General features: G+C 42.7%; 1 protein-coding gene across 4 annotated transcripts in view; it reads right to left on the bottom strand.

Annotated features, from left to right (window-relative positions):
• CCSER2 (coiled-coil serine rich protein 2) overlaps positions 1-22448 on the bottom strand; it is a 158389-nt gene that overhangs the window by 13943 nt on the left and 121998 nt on the right. For 2 of the 4 annotated variants that reach the window (XM_040320511.1, XM_040320509.1), the window contains exon 11: positions 9993-10077. The exons of the other annotated variants lie outside the window; for them this stretch is intronic. In XM_040320511.1, coding sequence (XP_040176445.1) covers positions 9993-10077 — 85 coding nt within the window. The remainder of the gene's footprint in view (positions 1-9992; positions 10078-22448) is intronic. 4 annotated transcript variants of the gene reach the window in all.

Genomic DNA, 22448 nt, shown 5'->3' with positions numbered 1-22448 from the left:
CAATCAGACTGCATAACGTACGGCCATCTTTATGCAAGAACATAGGAGGGAGTAGACAAACACTCAGCTGTCAAGCACCATTCACATCTCTGCATAGTGGGAATTCGCATTCCCACAAATGCGTTTTTTTTTTTTTTTTTTGCGAGGGTGTGGGGGGGGGGGGGGGGTGTTTTGGAGCATTTTTCAGTCATCACACATAGGGCAGCCCATTAACCAAAATGGGCTGCCCTACACACAGCAATCGCCCCAGAGAAGCTTTTTTTTTTTTTTTTTTTTTAAGAGTGGAGCTTGGTGTGTTTTTACTGTGATTTTTGGTGCAGTGCATTTCTGAAATGCAAGGAAACACACAGATGTAAGTGGAGCCTCATTTTTCTTGTGTTTCTGCACTAATTTCACTTTCAGGCTCCATTCACATCTAACATAGTGGGAGCAAACGTTTTGTGGCTGGTTGTTCCCGGGACACACATAGGACAGCCCATTGATTTAAATGGGCTGTGTTATATGTGGTTAGAAATGTTGGCATTTTGTGGGTTGCAAGTTTTTTTTTATTGTGCGTTTTGCAGCATTTGCCACTCGTTTTTTCACATGGAAAAATGTGTGTTTGCTTCTGTGTTTGGTGTGCCGTTACCAAGTAATGCCACTGAAATCACAACTAGCAAATTTAGGTGTATAAAGATTTTTGCCATGTGAAAAAAATGCTGCAAATGCTAAATAACATGCAACCCACAAAACGCCATCATGTCCCATAAAAAACGCAGCAAGTTCCACTCCATCAAAAAAATTATGAAGCTTCTTTAGGACTATTGCTGCGTGTAGGGCAGCCCATTCAGGTGGATGGGCTGCCCTATGTGCGATGAGTGAAAATGCTCCAAAACATCCCCCCCGCTAAAAGAAAAAACAAAAAAGCATGTGTGAATGCGAGTAAGATTCCTACGCAAGTCTTGACATTCTAAAACGTAAGAGACTAAAGCTGACCATACACAAAACAGGACTTTTTCATTTAGCCTGCAAGATGAACAGAAAAAAAAACAAAAAAAACACTGATCAGATTTGTTCATCCACACTACGTGCTGCAGATGCTCCAATCTCCCACTGTGGATATTATATTTTGACAGCAGGCCACGCCTTTTGTCAAATACCCTATCAGCAGCTGTATCCAATTGGATGCAGCCACTGTTCAGATGATGATTTTGTGTCCATCTCCTTTTTAAACTGAGAAATGCATGGTGGGTGGTGACTGACAGGGCCATTCCACTGAGTGAATTTTGGGCGATTCATAATATACTGGCTAAAACCTGCACAGGGATTGGTCAGCTTTAGTCAGTGAAAGAAATGCTATGTTTATGCTCACTCCCTTCACTGAGTGTTATGGCATGCTGCTGAGGTGGTTCGTCATATAGAATTCCCTTTTTTCCCCCCAATACTTGCACATTTGTATGACCGTTGTGAAGCATATATTCAATGTATTTCTTTCCACAGAACGGTTTGCTGTCTTCTGTATATTGAACTGGGTTTATATTGTGTTCTAAGCTTAGCTGCAAACTGCGTTTAGCAGGATTGGCCATATAACCATGAAATAAAACAAGACTTCTTTACTTATTGAGTAAATATGGAACAATTCATTACAGCCCAGAGGACAGTGGGAAAGATCTTGTAGCAGCTGCAAAAAATCAATATACTTCTCTTCGTAGCTAGGAAAAACAGAATTGTGGCCAATGAATAGCTGTGTATCGGGATTATTCCAGTAATTGTAGCTCAGCTGATTGACATTTAGAGGCATTGGAGATATATACAAAATTGCAGCTATAGTAGCTATTCATGTTATCCAATGTGGCTGCTAATAGTCACCTATACAGTGCGCACTTCAAATCCCAGGCAAGTTCAGGTGAAAGGAAACAATAGAAGACTCACCTGAACCTGATAACAGAATACAGTCTAGCATAAAGTCCCATACACACTATTCGATTTTCTGCAGATTTTTGTCTTCAGATTTACCAAAACCAAATAATATGGAGGTCAAACCTTAAAGCGGAGTTCCTACTAAAATAAAATATTAAAAGTCAGCCGCTACAAATACTGTAGCTGCTGACTTTTAATAAGCAGACACTTGCCTGTCCCAGGGTCCAGCAATGCGGGTGAAGGAAGGCCCCGCTCATCTCCCCCTCTCCATGGCACCGGCATCACTACTGTGGGCGCCCGGCCTTGGCTTTACAGCCGGGCACCACATGTGTGAGCCGTGCTGCGCACCATGATTGGCCGAGCAATCATCTGGGACCTGTGACTTGTCCCAGATGATTGCCAAGAGGGAATGGGGAGAGGTGACCTTCCTTTCGGCTCTGCTGTGCCCAGGGAGGAAGTGGGAGCTGAACCCCCCCCCCCCCAAAATAAAATGACATGTCAAACGAGGCAATGTGGCATGTCAGGGGGTCACCTTCCCATGAAGCAGAAGTTCCATTTTTGGGTGGACCTCCTCTTTAAGAGTTGCAATTTGTATGCAATCACTACACTACATTGCACTACATTGTTTTGGTAAATATGAAGACAAAAAATTGCAGAAAATCTAATAGTGTGTATGGGGTTTTAGGAGGATTCACTAAGCCCTCGTGGACACCAAGCACTTTGCGCCAGTTCATGAGACTCTGGCATTTAGATGAAGGCAGAAGGCACAGGCGCAAATCTCGAGTTCTGCTACCAGCAGTCTGTAAAACTCTATAAGAGTTTGAAAGCTGCTTCGGCTGGATGGGGCTGGAAGGTACACCAAGTGCTACAAATGTTTAAAGCAGTATGCACCCAGAGACACATGTCTGGATTGTAGTCTGTGTTCCGAGGATGGGTCCCTGGGCGCATGCTGCCCTAAACATTAGTAGCACTCAGTGCACTGTGATGCAGCTTTCAACCTCTAAGGCCGCGTACACACGGTCGTTCCAAACCGATGAGAATGGTCCGACGGGCCATTTCCATTGGTTCACCGCTGAAGTAGCCTGATGGTCTGATGTGCGTACACACCATTGTTCCAAAAAACCGATCGGGTCAGAACGCGGTGACGACAAACACACGACGTGCTGAATAAAACAAAGTTCAATGCTTCCAAGCATGCGTCGACTTGATTCTGAGCATGCGCGGGTTTTGAACCGATGCTTTCTGTACTAACCATCGGTTTGGTCCGATCAGGCAGCGGTCCATCGGTTCGATTTTGAAGCATGTTTTAAAATTTTGGACCGAAGGAAAACAGATCGATGGGCTATACACACGGTCGGTTTGGACCGATGAAACTGAACCTCGGTCCATTCTCATCGGTTTTGTCCGACCGTGTGTACGCGGCCTAAGAGTTTTACAGGCTGCCAGCAGCAAGGCTGGACAGAGGGTCCGAGTCTTCCCCTCGCATCTAAATGCTGGGATCTTATGCACTGGGGCTAAACATCCAGCCAACCAAGTCTTTACATAGGCCTGGGCTGGTAGCACCGTTATCCCAGGAAAGATAAAAATGCAGCTTGGATAGACCATGCTGTCTTTATCTGCTGCAGTAATTCAATAGTTCTGGATTACATTTTGTTTGCACCCAGGCCTGCAGAGCATTGCACTCACAACCAGTGTTTTACAGATGCAATAGGCAGGCTCCTGCAAACTCTTCCCCGGCCCCACGTTCACATGGAGATGCAGAGTTTCTGTAATGGGACTGGAGGAAGTAATCAATGGACTGCAAGTGCAGTCACGTCAGGGCCCTGTGCTCCATTAAAATCTGTAAGTCCCTCTGCCGCTGTCCCTCTGAAGGTATCTGTAATTGGATAATCTGGCTGTGTCACTGTCTGCATTGAGTTATACAAGAATAATTTGGCAGATGATGGCCTTTATAGGCATAACACAAATTTAAAAAAAATATGTAAATTTATTTGGAAATTTCAAAACATATATAACATATTGGCCGCTAAAAAAAGGACCTAAGAATACAAAGAATATGGTGACACACCACCTACAAACCAAAAAAGGTACAACATATCTTGGAAAGAAGGACACCAAGGTCACTTCCTACTGGTAGGTATATATAGAACGTATAATTTAAGGAAGGCAATGTGTCATGTACAGCTCAGCTTGACATGTTACGCGTATTGAAAAGACGCTTCTTCAGGAGCTTATGGCGTGTTCTACAAATGAAAATTTGATTTGTAAAACCTTTTCATTTGTAGAACACGCCATAAGCTCCTGAAGAAGCGTCCTTTCAATACATGTAACATGTCGAGCTGAGCTGTACATGACACATCGCCTTCCATAAATTATACGTCTATATATACCTACCAGTAGGAAGTGACCTTGGTGTCCTTCTTTCCAAAATATATTGTACCTTTTTTGGTTTGTAGGTGGTGTGTGACCATATTCTTTGTGTTCTTAGGCCCTTTTTTTAGCGGCCAATATGTTATATATGTTTTGAAGTACTCTGTATGTTTTTTCCAAATACATTTACATATTTTTTATTTTATTTGTGTTATGCCTATAAAGTCCATCTGCCAAATTATTCTTATATAACTTAATCTATCGGGACGTGGCACTGTCTTACCTTGTTTTCAAATTCACAGTGCCACTCTGTGATGATATGTTTTTAAATTACTGTCTGCATTGAAACAAAAAGCTGTTCTGTTACATATACAGCATATACTGTGTATTCTACCATACCGTCACAAAACAACTCCTGTTTAGGTCTTTATACCTGTTCTCATATAATTACTCTTAGACCACTGATGATTGTGCTAGAAATATTAGTTCCTTGCAGAAGTTAAAAATACCCAAAGGAATCACTAAAATCCTCTCTTCAGAACATCAAATCCACTAGGAGGGTTATAGAGCACTGAGCGCAAAAGAACTGCATGAACAAAACAACCACAACTGGTGTTGTGCAGAATTATGCAGTTGCAGTTATCGCAATGCAAGAACAAGGTAATCTGCCGTATATCCAATGCTTTCAGTTGACACCAAAAACAGTGTTTTGTTGTGCACCGAAAAAAATATTTTGTATTTTTTGTTGAGCGCTTACTGACATGCCGTAATGAAATGCAATGCACTGTGGCACATAAAAATCACAACAAAGTAAACAAAAAAAAATCACTACAATGCATTTCAACACTATTTTTCAGAATATGTTGTATATTATGAACACAGATCTCAGATGCAGACCAGACTCTGTTCATTACATGAGTCAGTGCAGCGCCCAGCAAAGTTTACAAAGCTTGTTGTTCCAGCTGCTCTGCATCAGTTCACACATCCGCCTTGGCTATAAATCTTACACATAAACAAGGCGGCTCACGTTAACAAGCTCAAAGCTGGAAAAAACGGCAGAAGCCAAGAATTAATTTCATCAACATTGCAAAGAACACCCAACTGTTTTCACTATTGCTGCAAATTGCCTATTTTCTTGAAGAAATCAACAATCAATCCCCACAACAATGAATTATTTAACCAATTCCATGGTATTGAGTAGTTGTTTCTGCTGATCGAATTTAAAATGAACTGTCTGTGGCTTGTCCTTGGTAATGGAACTTTACCAATGTCAGATTGTATGAGCGCTAATTTGGTGATGGTTATATGACCTGCCACTGGAAGGACCCCAGAACACTATTGTCATCAGAATAGGCACAATTATCCTTTGGATTTAGTGAAGCGCTAATGGTAATACAACACTAAACTGCATGATAGTACAGATCTGCTTGAAGGTGGGTACACACCAAGTTTTTTTTTTGTGCAACCCCATCGGCTTGCATGAAAGAAAATTGACAGCTCTGGCCGGAAGCCACTGAACTAACCATGCAATGTTAGTACAGCGATCCCCCCTGCTGAGCTATTATGTTCTGACAGGGGGACGTTCCCCTGCCAGAACACTCTGATCAGCGCTATCTGCCATTGGCTGAGGGCACTCATTGGGAGTCAGCCGGCTGCTGGGGTTCCAGAATGCACACAGTTGTCTTCCGACATTCAGCCTGTGTGTACGGGGCTTTAGGACTGACCTCCATACAGAAAAAGTATACTTTTTACTGGTGTTAACTTTTAAAATGACCCCGTCATGAAATAAAAAACAGGAGCTAGCTTGTTCTAGATCAGGGGTGCCCAACCAGTGGGCCGCGGAGCCCTCTGCTCTGGGATGGAATAGAATACGGTTATTAAAGGTATGTTTATTACTAAAATCACAGTGTATATCTGGGCATATCTGTTCTGCAGTGATTACTAGGCTGCTTTCAAACTGTGCAAACAGTGCACCTGCGTGTTACCTGCACTGAGCCATAGGCCCCTTTGACACAGTCAGTCCGACCCAATTGGACCCTCCATTCACCTCTAAGGAATAGCAGATGTAAATGGACTTGTGTCCATTTACAAACGACTACCTACAATACGATCCGCAAAAAAAAATTAAAAATAGAATGGGCACTATAGAGTAGAGTGGACTGCCATCCACCCGCTCCGCAACCGGTTACCCAGTCGCTTAGGTGGCACTCGCTCCTCAAAAGGTTGGGCACCCCTGTTCTAGATCAACAATTCGGTAAGTAGGGAGGACGGAGAATAAGAGGTTCCCTTCAACGTTCCAATAACATACCATTCTATAGGTTTTGGCCCATTATGGCCAATTAGACATTAAAGTCGTGTTCCAGTAAGCAGTATTATTCTTACTATACAATATGTTATATACATTTATGTTTAGTATACAAGTGTCCTCTGGCAACACAATTAATCAGCAGATAATAAACCTAAAAATATTGGAGTAAATTTAGCTTTGGCTAAAAATATTCATTTTTTCTTTAATACTTGGTATTAAAATAATTTGTACAGTTAAAAAAAAAAACAATAATGCACTTACCATCCCATTGTGTAGAAAACAAATACACTCTGCTTGGGGGATAAAACAAGGCAAAAATGCAACCATGAAATGCTGGCATGCCATTATAAGAAATGCACATGGGCTGTTAGCACAAGACAAAGGTGACACATGCTCCAAATGTTACGGTGTAGTAAAAATACAAAAAAGAAAAGAGATAGTAAATGAAGCCATCCTGCTTCTGCTTCTATTTCCTTTACAGCTTTCTTTTCAGTGGCCTAAGACCATTCAGAAGACTGAACTCTACATTACAAGAATGTAAATATAAGGGGGTCTAATGTAAAGCAGTGTTTCTCACTTCCAGGCCTCAAGGCGCCCCAACAGGTCATGTTCTCAGGATTTCCCTCAGATGAAACGGCTGTGGTAATTACTAAGGCAGTGAAAAGAATCAAATCACCTGTGCAAAATAATGGAAATCTTGAAAACATGACCTGTTGTGGCGCCTTGAGGACCGGAGTTGAGAAACACTGATTTAGAGAATGCTCATGTTATTACTATTTATTCAGATAGCTCCAACTAAAATCAGGTACTTTAAGTCATAATGTCCCTGGGCAAATGACTAAAAACATATTTTAAGCTGCAGGAAAGTATTTCCTGTGTCTGAAATATGAGCTGTTTGTATTGCCATGCAGAAAGCACATTTCAGTAGACATGAATATTGGGTGTCAGAAGTTAGAGCTTTTTGGTTCCATAGCCAAATGCTATGGAAGTTCTAAGCCCCTAAACCCATATTTGGGTGTATTAAAGGTTTAGCAAAATCTGTATTAAAAGAAATATGGAGGAGGCCACTGATGGCATAACTACGATAGTCCTAGTTGCCCTGGCTGTCTCTAGCTTTAAACTTTCTGTCAACCTAAAACAAGAATACCAATCAGCAGAATGAGCTCAGAGATCCTAATCTGCTCGTTCCAAGTCAGTGCTTCAAAATCCTGGATCAGCAGATCAACTTGGCTACCAGGGAACTAGTATTTTCAAAAGAGATGGTCCGCTATTACAGCCTCCATGCTTCATAACTACAGGTTTCCTCTAAAATGAATAGGAACATAAATGTCCTTCTACTTGAAAACCTGGACCGAGTAGTACATATGAAGGCTGTCATTGATGACTTCTCATTCTGAGAATGCTACTTGTCTGGCTCTAATGCTGATCAAATAGCGTAGGTATTTGAGTCACAGAAATGAAACATGCAGATTATGATCTTTCCGATTTCACTCTGGTCTGGTTCATTGAGTCAGAACACACCGTAGCCCGAGACAGCCAGGCCACTAGGATTATTAGGTAGATGTCACAGATGGCAGCCCCTGTATTTCTCTTCATGCAGGCTTCTTTCAAAGCTTAGAGTTCATGCACACGGGACGTTTTTACAGCTGCCGTTAGGAGCATTTGACTTTTTTTTTTAACTGCCTCTAAAAGCCTCTCCATGTTAGCCTATGTGTCCATGCACACAAACTGTCAGAGGCGTTTGGAAGCATAAGTGTTTAGTGGCAGTAAAAAAAAAAAAAAAAAAACAGCCAGCATGTGCTTCCAGGAGCAATTAAAACAATAGAGAGCGTTTTCAATAAAAAATGCCCAAAACCGCCAACGGGGGAAAACACACTGCTGTAGCGCTGCCATTTTTAAAACGTTCTGTGTGCATGAGGCCCTTATACATCCTTAAGTACCCAGTTGCACGAGACCGACCAAGTTAACTGCTGTCAATTAGGGATGAGCTCTGGCGTGTTGGCACAGTCCATGTGCTGAGCCCATCAGGAAGTCTGTGCGGCGCTGCGCAAACCAAAGGCAGGGAGACATTGTCCCGCTGCTCGGCTGCAGAGATCAGGAAGGGTCTCCCTGCCTGTGGTTAGCGCAGCGCCGTGCAGACTTCCTGGCGGGCTCTGCACGTGGACTGTGCGAACACAACGGAGCTCATCCCTACTGTAAATACGACTGCATTCCAGCCTTCATTGTGCATTTCCCATTTCATTTCCATTCCCATTACTTGTAAAGAGAGGAAATGAAACTCAAAAGATAAAAGAAAAGTTTGAGTGAATATTCTGGACTAACTCCTCGCTTAAACCTGTAACTCAAACCGCTACATGCTTTTTATGTCTAATTGCTAATACCAAATTCATGTCATTTTATTATGGAAGAGGTAATTATTTTAAAGGCTAGGTTCACCCATCAGAGAAAAATGCACATATTTTTGCAGAAAGAAACATCTGCATTCACTATTTTCTTCACAGGAGCCATGATCCATGATCAGTGGCTGTCAGGCTCCTACAAACACTTACTCCAGCTGTCTTTGTGTACCTCTGCATGGGCTTTCAGCTTGAAAGCTGGAGGAGGAGTGAAAGGACTACAAGATTCCAGTGAATGAATGAGGAAGACAATTTTAAAATGTGATAGTGGCTGTGGGAGAGAAGAACTATCGCCCGCTGTCACAGAGAAGAGAGGGTGAGGGTGCGCTACTGAAACATGGTTACACCATAAATACTGATGTAACAGGTTCCACAGATGAACCTTTTCTTTTACACACAATGGCATTACAAAACTCCTTTAAAGTGCAGATGCTGCTACGGGAATGTTCTCCTTGTTGTAGTATATGTTCTATTACCTAAATCAGCTACAAAGCAGAATACCCTTTAAAGAGATCTCAGATGGAAACTGCCATTCTCCCACTCCCCGCTGCTTAGTAATGCCAGTCATAAGTAATATGACTACCCCGGAAACTGTATATGGCCAGGGACAATGGCTGCCTCCATCAAGATTTCTAAAACAATATTTTGCTTTAGGAAAGACTCTTTATGTGCACTGCTATACAAATTTGTATTGGTAACAATTTTTTTTATTTTTTTTCAGGTTATGCTGGAAGTCTTTATAGGCCATAGGAAAGGAAGCTCCTTGAAAAAGCGAGAGAAATGCAGGATATGTTGGGTCAGGTTTGTCTTGATAGGCAACTTGTTCAAAACCAGCTCAATAGGAGACTCCATGCATCTCACTGTTTCAGCCGTAATGAACAATTGAACAGATAAAGCACTTTGGTTAAGGCAAGTCTTTTTGGCATTTGGGCAGGGTGCTAGTGGAGAGGTGGTGCATGCACATCTAGTAGGCAGACATAAAAGGTCAGGAGGGATGAGTGAGAGGTGCACAGACTCACTCTGTCTGCGGTGCGGTGGACCGATCCGAGGACTCCCCTGGTACAAGCCCTGCCAGGGAGAGAAGGAGGGAGCAGAATACCCACTCTGTGCAGAAAAAAGAGGGAGATTTGGATAATAAAAAGTAGGAAACGGGGAGGAAGAAAGCCACACAAAAGGCAAATTGTTATGTTTCAGCTAAGAGAGGAATTCCCTTAGTGCAACATTTCCTCAGATGAGACAAAGTCCTCCAATAAAACATGTTTGTTCAAACGAATCATTTGGTAATACAAGAACAACGAATGCTATGTAATACCTTTACCAGTCAAATAATAACACATATATACCAGAAATTCTATACATAATACAAATAAAAATACAATTATCAGAATAAAAGAGAATAATCAAATCAACCCAAAGTGACAACAATGGAGACAACCACAGTGTGCAGGATTAACATCTGGAATGGAGAAAATATGAATGAGAGGATACATAGCAATGTTAGTGCAGGGATGAATAACTTCACATTACGTATACTCTATTTCAAAAGCTATGGCAAGTTGCGATGTAAAGCCTCTTAAAGGGAAAGTATAGGGTTATACAACGTATTCAATAGGTGCAAAGTACAGTGACCCATAGAACCAATCAAAATTAATTTCCTTGAAGCCACACTAGCAAACCATAGACCCAGATTGGTTACTAAGCACTTTGCAATATTTTATTGAAAATTTTGATGCAGCTTCACAGGGTCAGATGTCTCAATGGCTGAATTTCAGTGAGATCTGAAGAGTCCCCCTCTAGAAGTAATTTGTAATCTGGTAGTGTATTGGCCATTCCTCAATCACTGCTGGGATAAAAGTGGCTCAAATATCTTCAAGCAATCAGTCAGTGCAGACTGATATATGTGTATTAGAAGAGTAAAAAGGTAATTACAATCACTGTACAGCAATAATAGATAGGAAATGTGGCGTGCAGATGTAATGCATATATACAGTGGATATAAAAAGTCTACACAACCCTGTTAAAATGTCAGGTTTCTGCGATTTCAGAACTTTTTTTCACATTTTAAGGGGACTTATAAACTGTACAACTCTGTTGAACAAACAACTGAAATCTTTTAGGTGGAGGGTAGTAAAAAAAAAAAAAAATATTATAATAATAATAATAATAATAATAATAATAATAATAATAATAATAATATGGTTGCAGGTTTCTTAACACAGATGACGTGGTGCACGTGAAGCACGCACGTCGGAGGGAGGAGCAGCCAGCGCGACGGATCTGACCCGGCTATGGCGGCGAGAGATGGAGGGAGCAAGACCCGGCGGTGCGCCAGCAACGGTGGACGCGTTGCAGGGCGGGAGCCCGCCGAGCGGCTAGCCCGTCCACTCCGCTGACCACATTAGCCCTCGCCGCTCTCCGGGAGCCCCTCGTTCCCCGGCCCCCCCGCTCCCCCCCGGCGGCAGAGGAAATCATCGCGTGGAGAGATCTCAGGGAGGCTTTCTTCTGCGGCTCACCTGTCAGCTGCGCGCCCCCCCTCCCTGCTCGGAGTGACTTCGGGATTCCCCGGCGTCCCGTGGAAGAGAAGTTTTCTTTTTTGTTATTTAAAAGCCAGATGACCTGCAAATAGGTAATATTAACCCTTTTCTTACCCATGGGGGACTGTATGGTGGCAATGTGTGGACCTTGGGACTCAGCCCTGGCAGTGTTGATGGTGTGGGATGGTGTGGCTCACTTACTCTACTTTACATTATTCCAAGTGCTATAACGGTGTCTTGCTTCCTTATATATACCTTAAGAATCTAAGCATGTGTGGTCTACTAGCAATCAGCGTTGCTCGCTGCGGACATTGATACAGACACTGATACTGGCTAAAGGGGATAAGTTGAAAAATATCGGATACCTCAGAGTCATTGTATCTGCCTTCATAGATAATAGTCCGGCTACTTATTAAATGTAAAAAAAAAAAAAAAAAAGGGGAGAGAAAGTCAAATTGCAACAGAAGCAAAAGCATATACGGACGATAAGTTCTCGGTCCACACACACAGCCGTAATAGCCCCCGAGAGCAAGTTGGATAAATATCAGCCACTTAAGCGTCACCATACTTACCTTCGCAGGGCTCTGTTAAACCACTGGGGCACAGGGCTAGAGCACCAGTGGCAACGTCAGAGAGGTCTCTCCCTTACCAGGTCTGACCTGGATTGTGGGGCTGACTTGCTAGACTGGGGGCAGCCAGAAAACCGAGAGCAGAGGTCAATACCAGGGCATAGCGTCCAGCAGCCCCACTTTTTTCGAGGTCCCTGCACTCCCCCAAAGGGGGAAAGTAACGGGGGAAAAGGGGAAGGAAGAAAAGAAAAAAAAAACAGAAAAGAAAGGGAAAGGGGTGTATACACCCCCTTCCCCGCCCCCCCCCCGGTTTGCCATTGCTCGGGAGTTGCTGGGGCCCTCACTGTGGAAGACCCCCCAAAAAGGTCTCTGGCTCTAAGGGGGTGGTCTCACCTTCCTTCTCTTTTGTATACATCCCAATGTCCTGGGTAATTTACTGAAAACTTCTGAACTGTCAAGATTCCCCGGTGTCAGCCGGAGCAATGATTTTCCTTCCGTCTCCCCTTTTCATTTTCATTTTATTTTTATTTTTTTTTGTGCCTTGGCTGTGTTCTTTAAATTTATTAATAGATGCAATCAATATCTCCCCAATATTTTCAACTAGCCCCTCAGTAAACGATAAAAATTACCGTTAAAGGGTAAGGGGAAAGAGGAAAGGGGGGGGGGGGAGGCCTGCCCCTTCTTATCCAAACTGGGGAAACGCATTAGAACAATAAAGAAATATAACATGAATAGGTCAACTAGGGGGGCGGCCCCGAAAATCCCTAAAGAGGCCTCTTCTACTAGTACGATTAGACACTACATGACCCCGGATGGGAGCTCTAAGAGTCCAGGCACGACAAAAAAAGTGGAAAAAACTGGGGCTAACAAAAAGGGAGTGGGGGGGGCGGCAACCCCAATTGCGGACAATTCAATAGAATCTGAACACGTAGCCAGCCAAATGGCCGATACCAGCCTGGACTCCCATGTCCCCACCATAGGAGAAATGGAGGCTATGTTAAAAAGGTTGGAGAACGTAATAAGAGGGGAAATCAGCACATTAAGAACGGACCTATTCCACATGTTGGAGCGCGTAGAGGAAGCAGAAAAAAGGATTGAAAAGCAGGACCTTGACCTCATTGAATTAAAAAATCAACATCTGTCCCTGAAACAAAACCAGAGGTGGCTGCAATACCGCTTAGAAGATCAAGAGAACCGCAATAGAAGGCAAAACTTAAGAATACGATCTATTAAGGAGGAGAAGGGCGAAGACCTGAGAAAAATTCTCAATGATTTGTTTCTCCCCCTCCTTGAAAATGGTTCGGGAGGTCCCCTCAAATTAGAACGGGTTCACCGGGTGGGGAAGATCAGGGAAGGAGGAGGAAACTGGCACAGGGATATTATTGCTAGGTTTAGACATTTCGAACACAAAGAGGAGATCTGGCGAAAACTGAGAAGAAAGCCGCCGTTATCCTATGCCGGGACGGAGATTCAGATTTTTACGGACTTGGCCTGGGAAACCCTGGCCAGAAGAAGACATCAAAAGCCCTTACTGGAACAAATGCGATTATCCAATATAAACTACCAATGGGGATTTCCGGCCTGTCTGATAGGCCACAAAGAAGGGGTGTCAGCAAAATTAATATTCCCTGAGGATCTGGCGGGGTTTTGCCGCAAATTGGATATGCCTGCTGTGGACTTACCCGGATGGGTCGAATAGTTAATTGAAAGCAGCATGGCCCCTGGGGCGGCCCAGAGGGAAGCGATTTGGTGCTGGGGGGGGGGGAGCGGGGGGAGGGGGGGGGACGACCGGAGAGGGGAATAGGGAGGGTAGATCCGTCACCCCACCCACATAAGACCTAGTACCCGGGGATTCCTGGGGAAAAAGGGCGGGAGGAGCGCGGAGGCGCCCCACCTCATCCAAAAGAACCAATGGGTAGGGGATACCAAGGATCCCTACGGTTCACAGGCGACGTACTGGCCTGGGTAGGGGGGGGGGGAGGGATAGAGGGGGGTGTGTGGGTTTGGAAGGGGAGAAGGAGTCTCCATCTCCAAAACAGGGAGGGAATAGGGAAAATGGCTCCCAAGGAATCTCACGGAAAGTTCAGCAGGAAATGATTTTAATATAGAAAATGACAGAAGTAAAATTCTTATCTTACAACGTTAAGGGATTAAACTCAGTCGTCAAAAGACTAAAGGTCCTTGGCGAGATTGAACAACTTAGAGCGGATGTTGTCTTTATCCAGGAATCCCATTTAACCAGAGACGCGAATATTAAGCTTTTCTCCCCTGCATACCCCACTTGGTTTTATGGGGATTCCATCTCAAAACGCGCTAGGGGCGTGGCAATAGGGTTTACAAGGGGGTTCGGGTTCACCCTTGAGGCAAGGCTGACAGACCCAGAAGGGAGATTTATATTTCTTAGGGTAAGGATTGATAACATAATCTATACCTTAGCAAATATATACGCCCCAAATGTACACCAAACCCAATACTTAGGGAAAATCCTGGGAAAATTGAATGATTTTGCCGAGGGGTATATAATCCTGATGGGTGATTTGAATTTCGTCTTTGATCCGAAAGTAGATAGCACGTTCCGTGGGAAGGAGACAAGAAACGTGCATTTACAAAGAATTAAACGAAAGATTCATGATTGCCAACTAGTTGATGTCTGGCGGATTTTCCATCCAAATGAACATGATTACACGTTTTACTCTCCTCCCCACGGAACATACTCCAGAATTGACTACATCCTGGCGGATCATAGGCTGCTGGACTCCATAACGGAGACGGACATAGGTATAATGACTGTGTCAGATCATGCACCAATCTCCATGAAAATTAAATTATCGATACAAAAGAGACAGCGGCCATTGTGGCGCCTAGATGATAGCCTGATACGCGATGTAGGAGGGGCAAGTAGGGTGGAGGCGGAATTAAAACAATTTTTTCTTATCAATGAAACGGAAGGAATTTCCAGCGCAACCCTCTGGGAGACGCACAAAGCTTATATTAGAGGAATTCTAATTGCGGAGGGCGCCAGAAAAAAAAAAGAGAGGGAAAGTAAAGCAAACACCCTGATCAAAGATATAGAGTCCCTAGAATCCAAACACAAAGCGCAGGGATCAAAAGAGATTTATCATAGTCTAATAATAAAAAGAGACGCTCTCAAGGAGATCAGGGAACAGGAAGCGAGAAATAAATTAAACTGTATTTCCAAAGAGAGATACCTTTGGGGTAACAAACCAAGCAAGCTCTTAGCTAAAATGGCTCAAAAAAAGAGGGCTAGAAATTATATTGAAAAAATTAAAAATAAAGACGGGACCATGGTCAACGCTACCAGAGAAATTGCGGAAACATTCAAAAAATATTATGAGGAACTATACACATTAAAACATCCAGGGCGGCAGGCAGGGGAGAGGGAGAGAGATGCCCGAGATTTCCTTGGCAGGGCAAGACTCCCTAAATTAGAGGAGATGGAAAGTTCCAACATGGACCGCCCCATAACTGAAGAAGAAATAAAAATAGCTCTAAATACCACCTCTGGTGGAAAAAGCCCAGGTCCGGATGGGTTTCCCTCCCTGTACTATAAGAGATATAGTAACACTTTGATACCGAGGATGTGCAAATATTTTAATGGGCTAGGGTCCGAATTTGTAACCAGCAGCGAAGCTACCGCGGCAGTGGTCGCTATAATTTTGAAAGAAGGAAAAGATAGCTCTCTCTGTTCGGGATACAGACCTATCTCTCTGTTAAATACAGATATTAAGCTTTTTGCCAAAATTCTTGCGGGGCGCCTGAAAGGGGTTATGCACTCCTTGGTACACCCCGACCAGGTAGGCTTTGTGCCCAACAGAGAGGGCAAAGACAACAGTCTAAGGGCAATTCTCCTGATGCAGACCATAAGGCAGAATGAGCCCCCAGGACTATTCCTGTCAGTCGATGCTGAAAAAGCTTTTGATAGGGTAGACTGGGGGCTCATGATGGAGACTCTTAATGTTATGGGAGTAGGAAATAGGATGTCCCGGTGGATAAAAGCACTCTATCACCATCCCACTGCAAAAATAAAAATTAATGGTACACTATCTGACCCATTCGAGATGAAAAATGGGACAAGACAAGGTTGTCCCCTCTCCCCTCTCCTTTTTATTCTATCTTTAGAGCCGCTGTTGTCTACCATACGTAACGACCCTGACATTAACGGAGTTAGAGTAGAAGGGGAGGAACATAAATTATCGGCTTTTGCCGACGATATTTTGTTTTTTTTAACCAATCCGGCCCACTCTATTCCAAAGCTCTTTAAAGTTTTGCAACAATACGGTGCGATCTAAAACTTTAAAATCAATGTAACTAAATCTGAAATTTTGAATATTAATTTAAACAAACAGGAGGTGTGTCGTGTCAAGGAAATCTGCGCATTCCCCTGGACCAAAGAACTAAAGTACCTAGGTATCAAACTGGCCAACACAGAGCAGAAGATGTATAAAATAAATTATGTTCCCCTACTAAATGAGATCAAGAGCGAATTAAAAAGAACGATTAATAAACCCATATCATGGATCGGACGCATCAATATGCTGAAGATGGTCGTAGTCCCAAAAATTCTTTATAAATTCCTATTAGTTCCCATAGCCCTCCCTCAGCAATTTTTGAGAATCCTTAACACCTTGCTACTAAACTATGTTTGGAAAAATAAGAAGCACAGAATATCCCTCTCCACCCTAAAACAGGGTAAGTCACTCGGCGGTCTGGCAGTCCCGGACATTAAAAGTTATTATAAGGCGGCGGTTTTAGCCCGCGCGGTAGAATGGGCACGGGATAGGACTGATAAAAGGTGGGTGCAAATTGAGAAAGCACTAACAAGTAAATATTTGAAAAATATTATCTGGATCCCTGCACAACACAGAGCACTAGATCACAAAATACATGATTTAACACGGGATACTTTAAGAATGTGGGACAGGACTTTGACACAATTAGAAGGGAAATTTAATTCCCCATTAATGAATCTAAAAGAAAACCCGTACTTTGCCCCAGGCGAAAATAAAATTGGAGGGAATTGGATTAAGGTAGACACTGTTCACTTAGGGGAGATTATTAAAGATGGAGAGATAATGTCCTATGAAGATTTGAGATCCAAAACGGATTTATGGAATCTGGATAGGTGGCATTATTCCCAGTTGCATCACTTCGTGCGACACCTCCCCCGACCATTACGGACGGAGGCGGAGCTAACTCCATTGGAGAAGATCTGCAAATCTAAAAATTCAAAGGGCACTATCACTAAATTATATGGGATATTGATAAAGATAGGTTCACGGAGTGTAGCACCTTTCATAGATAAATGGGAAAGAGAGTTAGGAATCACAAGAGGGACAAACAGTTATAATAGGATCATGCACTTAACCCATTCTTCAGCAATCGATATACGAACTGCCGAAACAAATTACAAGTGTATCTCCGGGTGGTATATCACCCCGGAGAAAGCAAACAAATTTAAAGCGGGTCAGACCGCAGAGTGCTGGCGGGGTTGCTCAGAGAGAGGCACAATGGCCCACCTTTGGTGGTCATGCCCAAAAATACAAACTTATTGGGACAAAATTCTGAGTCAAATTAAAACTATCACGGGCGAAGAATTAAAGAAAGACCCCTGGGTGGTGCTCTTCCATTGCAGCCAAGAGGGGGTAAAAAAATACAAGCAGTCCTTACTTCCTCACCTTTTAAACGCCGCTAAGAAACTTATACCCAAAAAGTGGCAGGAGATAGAATGCCCGCACGTCTGGAATTGGATAGACGAAGTGGAGGAAACGTATAGGTTGGAAGAGTTAAAGGATAGTCACCTAGAGACGATCGGGGATCATAGGGCGAAATGGGAAAAATGGATGGAATACAAAAAAACATGGAGTTATGCCGAGAGAGTCAGGGTATGCTACTAACGAGTTGTACGTAAGTAGCTTTATAGTAGAAACTATATCATTCTCTTCTATGGTCATTACATAAAGCGATTCATATGTTTTTTCTAGTGTTCTTTTTTCTTTCACTCACGGATGAATGTTTGAGACTGTCCTTATACTCGAGTGAAAAGCTATGAGATTCCTGGGAGCCATGAGGGGGAGGGGGGGGGTGCAAATAATTTATAAAGTTGGCTATAGGGTAACGTGTCCCGCTCAGCCCAGCTGGGACGTGGAGGGCAAGGAAGTGGGGCCAGGTCTTCACAGCCCCATCGGGTGGCTGATACATATATTGCCAAGTACACTAATAATTTAAAGGTGGAAAAAAAAAAAAAAAAAACACACGCAATGAATATATACCACACATGATGCAAACCACAAATTGAGACGTAAGAAGCATCAAATCATGAGCTGGTCTCTAGAATTTGGTAAAAGCTGAGGTGGGAAAAAGAAAAAAGAGAAAAAAAAAAAAAAAAAAAATAATATGGTTGCAGAAGTGTGCACACCCTAAAATACTTTGTTGAAGCACCTTTTGATTTTATTACAGCACTCAATCTTTTGGGTATGAGTCTATCAGAATGGCACAAGATGTGCCAAGATGACTTGCCAATATTTGCCCACTCTTCTTTGCAAAAACACTCTTCAGATTACTGCACAGATTTTTAAATCGGATTCAGGTCTTAGCTCTGACTGGGCCATTCCAAAATTTTAATCTTCTGGTGAAGTCCATCCTTTGTTGATTTGAATGTATGCTTTGGCTCGTTGTCATGCTGAAAAATTAAGTTTTTCTTCATGTTCAGCTTTCTAACAGAAGCCTGAAGGTTTTGCGTCAATATTGACTGGTATTTGGAACTGTTCAGAATTCTCGCTACCTTGACTAAGGCCCCTGTTCCAGCTGAAGAAAAAGAGCCCCAAAGCATGATGCTGTCACCACCATTCTTCACAGTGGGTATGGTGTTCATTTGATTATGTGCAGTGTTGTTTTTGCACCAAACATATCTTTTAGAATTATGGCCAAAAAGTTCACCTTGGTTTCATCAGACCATACCAAATTTTCTCACATGCTTTTGGGAGAGTTTAGATCTATTTTTGCTAAATTTAGCCAGGCTTGGATGTTTTTCTTCATAAGAGAAGGCTTCCGTCTTGCCACTCTACCCCACAGCCAAGACATATGAAGAATATGGGAGATTGTTGTCACATGTGCCACACAGTCACTATTTGCCAGATATTCTTACAGCTCCTTTAAAGCAGAGTTCTGCCCCCTCCCCTTTAAAAATGAAGTCAGCAGCTACACATACTGTAGCTGCTGACTTTTAACATTCGGACACTTACCTGTGGAGTCCAGTGTTGTCTACACCACAGCCAATGTTTACATTGGCCGGTTTGGGTACTGCCGCCACCATTGCGGGAAAGGGAACCCGGCAGTGTAGCTTTTTGGCTTCACGACCATGTCCCTACTGCACATGCGTGAAGCGCGCTGCACTCTCACTGGCCCGGCAGAAGGGGAAGGAGAAGGGGGGCCGCGCTGCTGATGTAATTCGCTGCGGCCCAGTCTCCCAGAAGTGGGTACAGGGTACCTGTAAAAAAAAGTTACCCCCCCCGGAGGCACCGGAGGGGGGGGGGGGAATCAGATAAGCGGAAGATCCACTTTTGGGTGGAACTCCACTTTAATATTGCTGTAGACCACTTGGCAGCCTACCGGACCAGTTTTCTTCTCGCCTTTTCATCAATTTTGGAGGGACGTTGTGCCATATTTTCTACAACTTGATGATTGTCTTCACTGTGTTCCATATCTAATGCCTTAGAAATTCTTTTGTACACTTCTGCTGACTGATACCTTTTAACAATGAGATCCCTCTCATGCTTTGGAAGCTCTCCGAGGGCCATGGCTTTTGCTGCAGGATAAGAAAATGGCAGGAAAGACCTACTAGAACAGCTGAACTTTGTTTGGGGTTAATCAGAGGCATGTTAAATGATGGCAGGTGTGTACTGACTATTTAACATGAGTTTTGAATGTGATTGCTTAATTCTGAACACAGCTACCACCACATTATTTAATTTTTTTAATTTTACTTCCCTCCACCTAAACGATTTCAGTTTGTTTTTCAATTGAGTTGTAAGTTTATAGGTCACATTAAAAAGGTGGAAAAAGTTTGGAAACTATTCATCTTTGTCTCTTTTTATATCACAGAAACCTGACAATTTGACAGAGGTGTGTAGACTTTTTTTTATCCAAGACAATGTACATACACAATTTCAAACTATACCATGGCGCACCCATGTGTTGCTTTAACTCATGCTGTAAGCTTATCACATTTATATGTATGTGTAAGACTATAGATTCCCTTTAACATGAAAATAAAATGTTGGTATTAAAACGTTAGCACATGAAAAACGCATAGGAGATGTACAGTTATTTCCAGGATTCATTCTATGAGTGTATAGCCGTTAACAAGCTAGTCATGTATTAGGAGCAGAAAAGTTAATAGGAAGTTCATTTTGCAAGTCATTCAGCAGTTAAATGCACATTCAAAACAAAAGCTGGCTTAAGAACTAGTATATTAATATCAACCTATGTGCTCATGGGTGCTTTCCTCTAAAATTCTGTTCTGACTCGGTGAATTAAAGTTTAATAAAAAGCTGAAAGGGTCCATTTGTGTCGCAGAGTTTTTTGTGCTGTGTATATAGGGCTGTTCATGATTGATGCAATAACTGAAGCTTGTTCCCAGCATGTGCAGAGCTAGGCACAGTTCAGCAAAGCCAAGGTAAGGCAACAAGAACATACAAACATGACTGAAGGCTACTTTACATACAATATGACTACCAGAAACAATTTGAACATATTTCCTCCGGCCACAATGAATATTTTATTGGCCTGTGCATACTATCTGTGAACTTGTTTTAAATAAATTTGGATTTAAAAAAAAAAAAAAAAAAGAAAAAGATGATGATGACTACTATACAAACATGGTATTGCAGTTGTCGGAAGATGTCAGCGTCTTGAATTACCCATTTAGTATTATAAATGTTCTGAGCATTTTCAGTGAACCCCTTGAATTTAATAGGTCAACACATACAGTATAATATTACTCTATCAGTAATGGGTTTGGTTTGTGCTCCTGGGATGCTGAATGGGATACCTGAACATAATGCCTCTTGCACACTGCAGCTTGAAAAAGCCCAGGACAGCTTTTTTTTTTTTTATGAGCTAAAATACAGCCCATTAATCCATTAATTATAATGTAGACACGCACACAGGCACGTCAACACGCGCTGTGCAATCTTCAGTAAAAATAAAATAGAAAAATACATAGAAAAAAAAAAAGTCTGAAAAGGTAGATGCTCACACAGGAGTATCATGTGCAAGAAGGCCTAAGAGTCAATAGGATAATAATCTTAAAAGGGGTTGTACACCCTCATGTTTTTTCACCTCAATGCATTCTATGCAGGTTTTGTTGTTATCTGCTTTAGCCTTCCAATGCTACTTACTGCTATGGCCAGCTATAGATGGGGGCGGTGGACATGTTTATGTTTCACCTGTGGTGCTTGTATTGGTCCAGCAGCGCACCAACACCTTTGCAGCCATTGTGCTACATGCTGGGTGTTTGATGTGCTCCTGTACCTTTACAGGAGATGAAGTAATCAGGAGATTTTGACCCTAAACGGCAGAAATTTGAGTTGTCTATGTCCAGCCTTAGAACAACGCTCAGCTCTAACTCTCCTCAAACCCATCAGAACAACTAACACGAATCATGATTAGTTGCTATGTTTTGCTGCACTTTGCACAATCCAGTTTACAATACCAAAAAAATTGTAAACCTGTAAAGTTTTACATTATCATATGCAGCCAATGTCTGTCTGTGTTGGAAACCAACCATAAAAACCTTTTCAAATATACATATGCAGCCAATGATAAACCTCAAAACACTACAGCAATCAGGGTAAACAAAGTTAACTTTACCACACTCAGTTGCTCACTTGTCTCACTACCCAAGGCCGGCAATAGACTGAGTGAAATTCTTTCCTGCAACCACGGGTTGATTCCCCCACCAACACAAACAGTGTTGACAGGGAAATCCCTCCCGTGGAGCCATTGTGTTCTACCAGAAGATGGGCAAAGGAAGCAGCCTACGCCGGGGAGAACACAGCGATTATTGCTAGCCACTATAACAGCCACTAGCAATAATCGCATGTAAAATCCGGCAGATCGATCAATTTGGATACATTCAGCCTTCTCATACATGGTTCGAATCTCAGCCGGTTCCTGCTGAACCAGCCAAGATTCCAGCCGTCTATAGTCGGCTTAACCCATTCCAAACTGGATGTCTTTATCAAATACTTTATGTGCAATTGCTGTAGGCTGTACAGGTAGCAATTGAACCTAAAGTGTACCTGTTGGCCATATTCAGGTCCCTGTATGCATGTTTACTTTAAAATGAACT

Source organism: Rana temporaria, chromosome 8 (assembly GCF_905171775.1).
Source record: "Rana temporaria chromosome 8, aRanTem1.1, whole genome shotgun sequence".
Taxonomy (NCBI): domain Eukaryota; kingdom Metazoa; phylum Chordata; class Amphibia; order Anura; family Ranidae; genus Rana; species Rana temporaria.
Note: the sequence above shows the minus strand (reverse complement) of the source record. Positions and strands in the feature narration are given on the sequence as shown.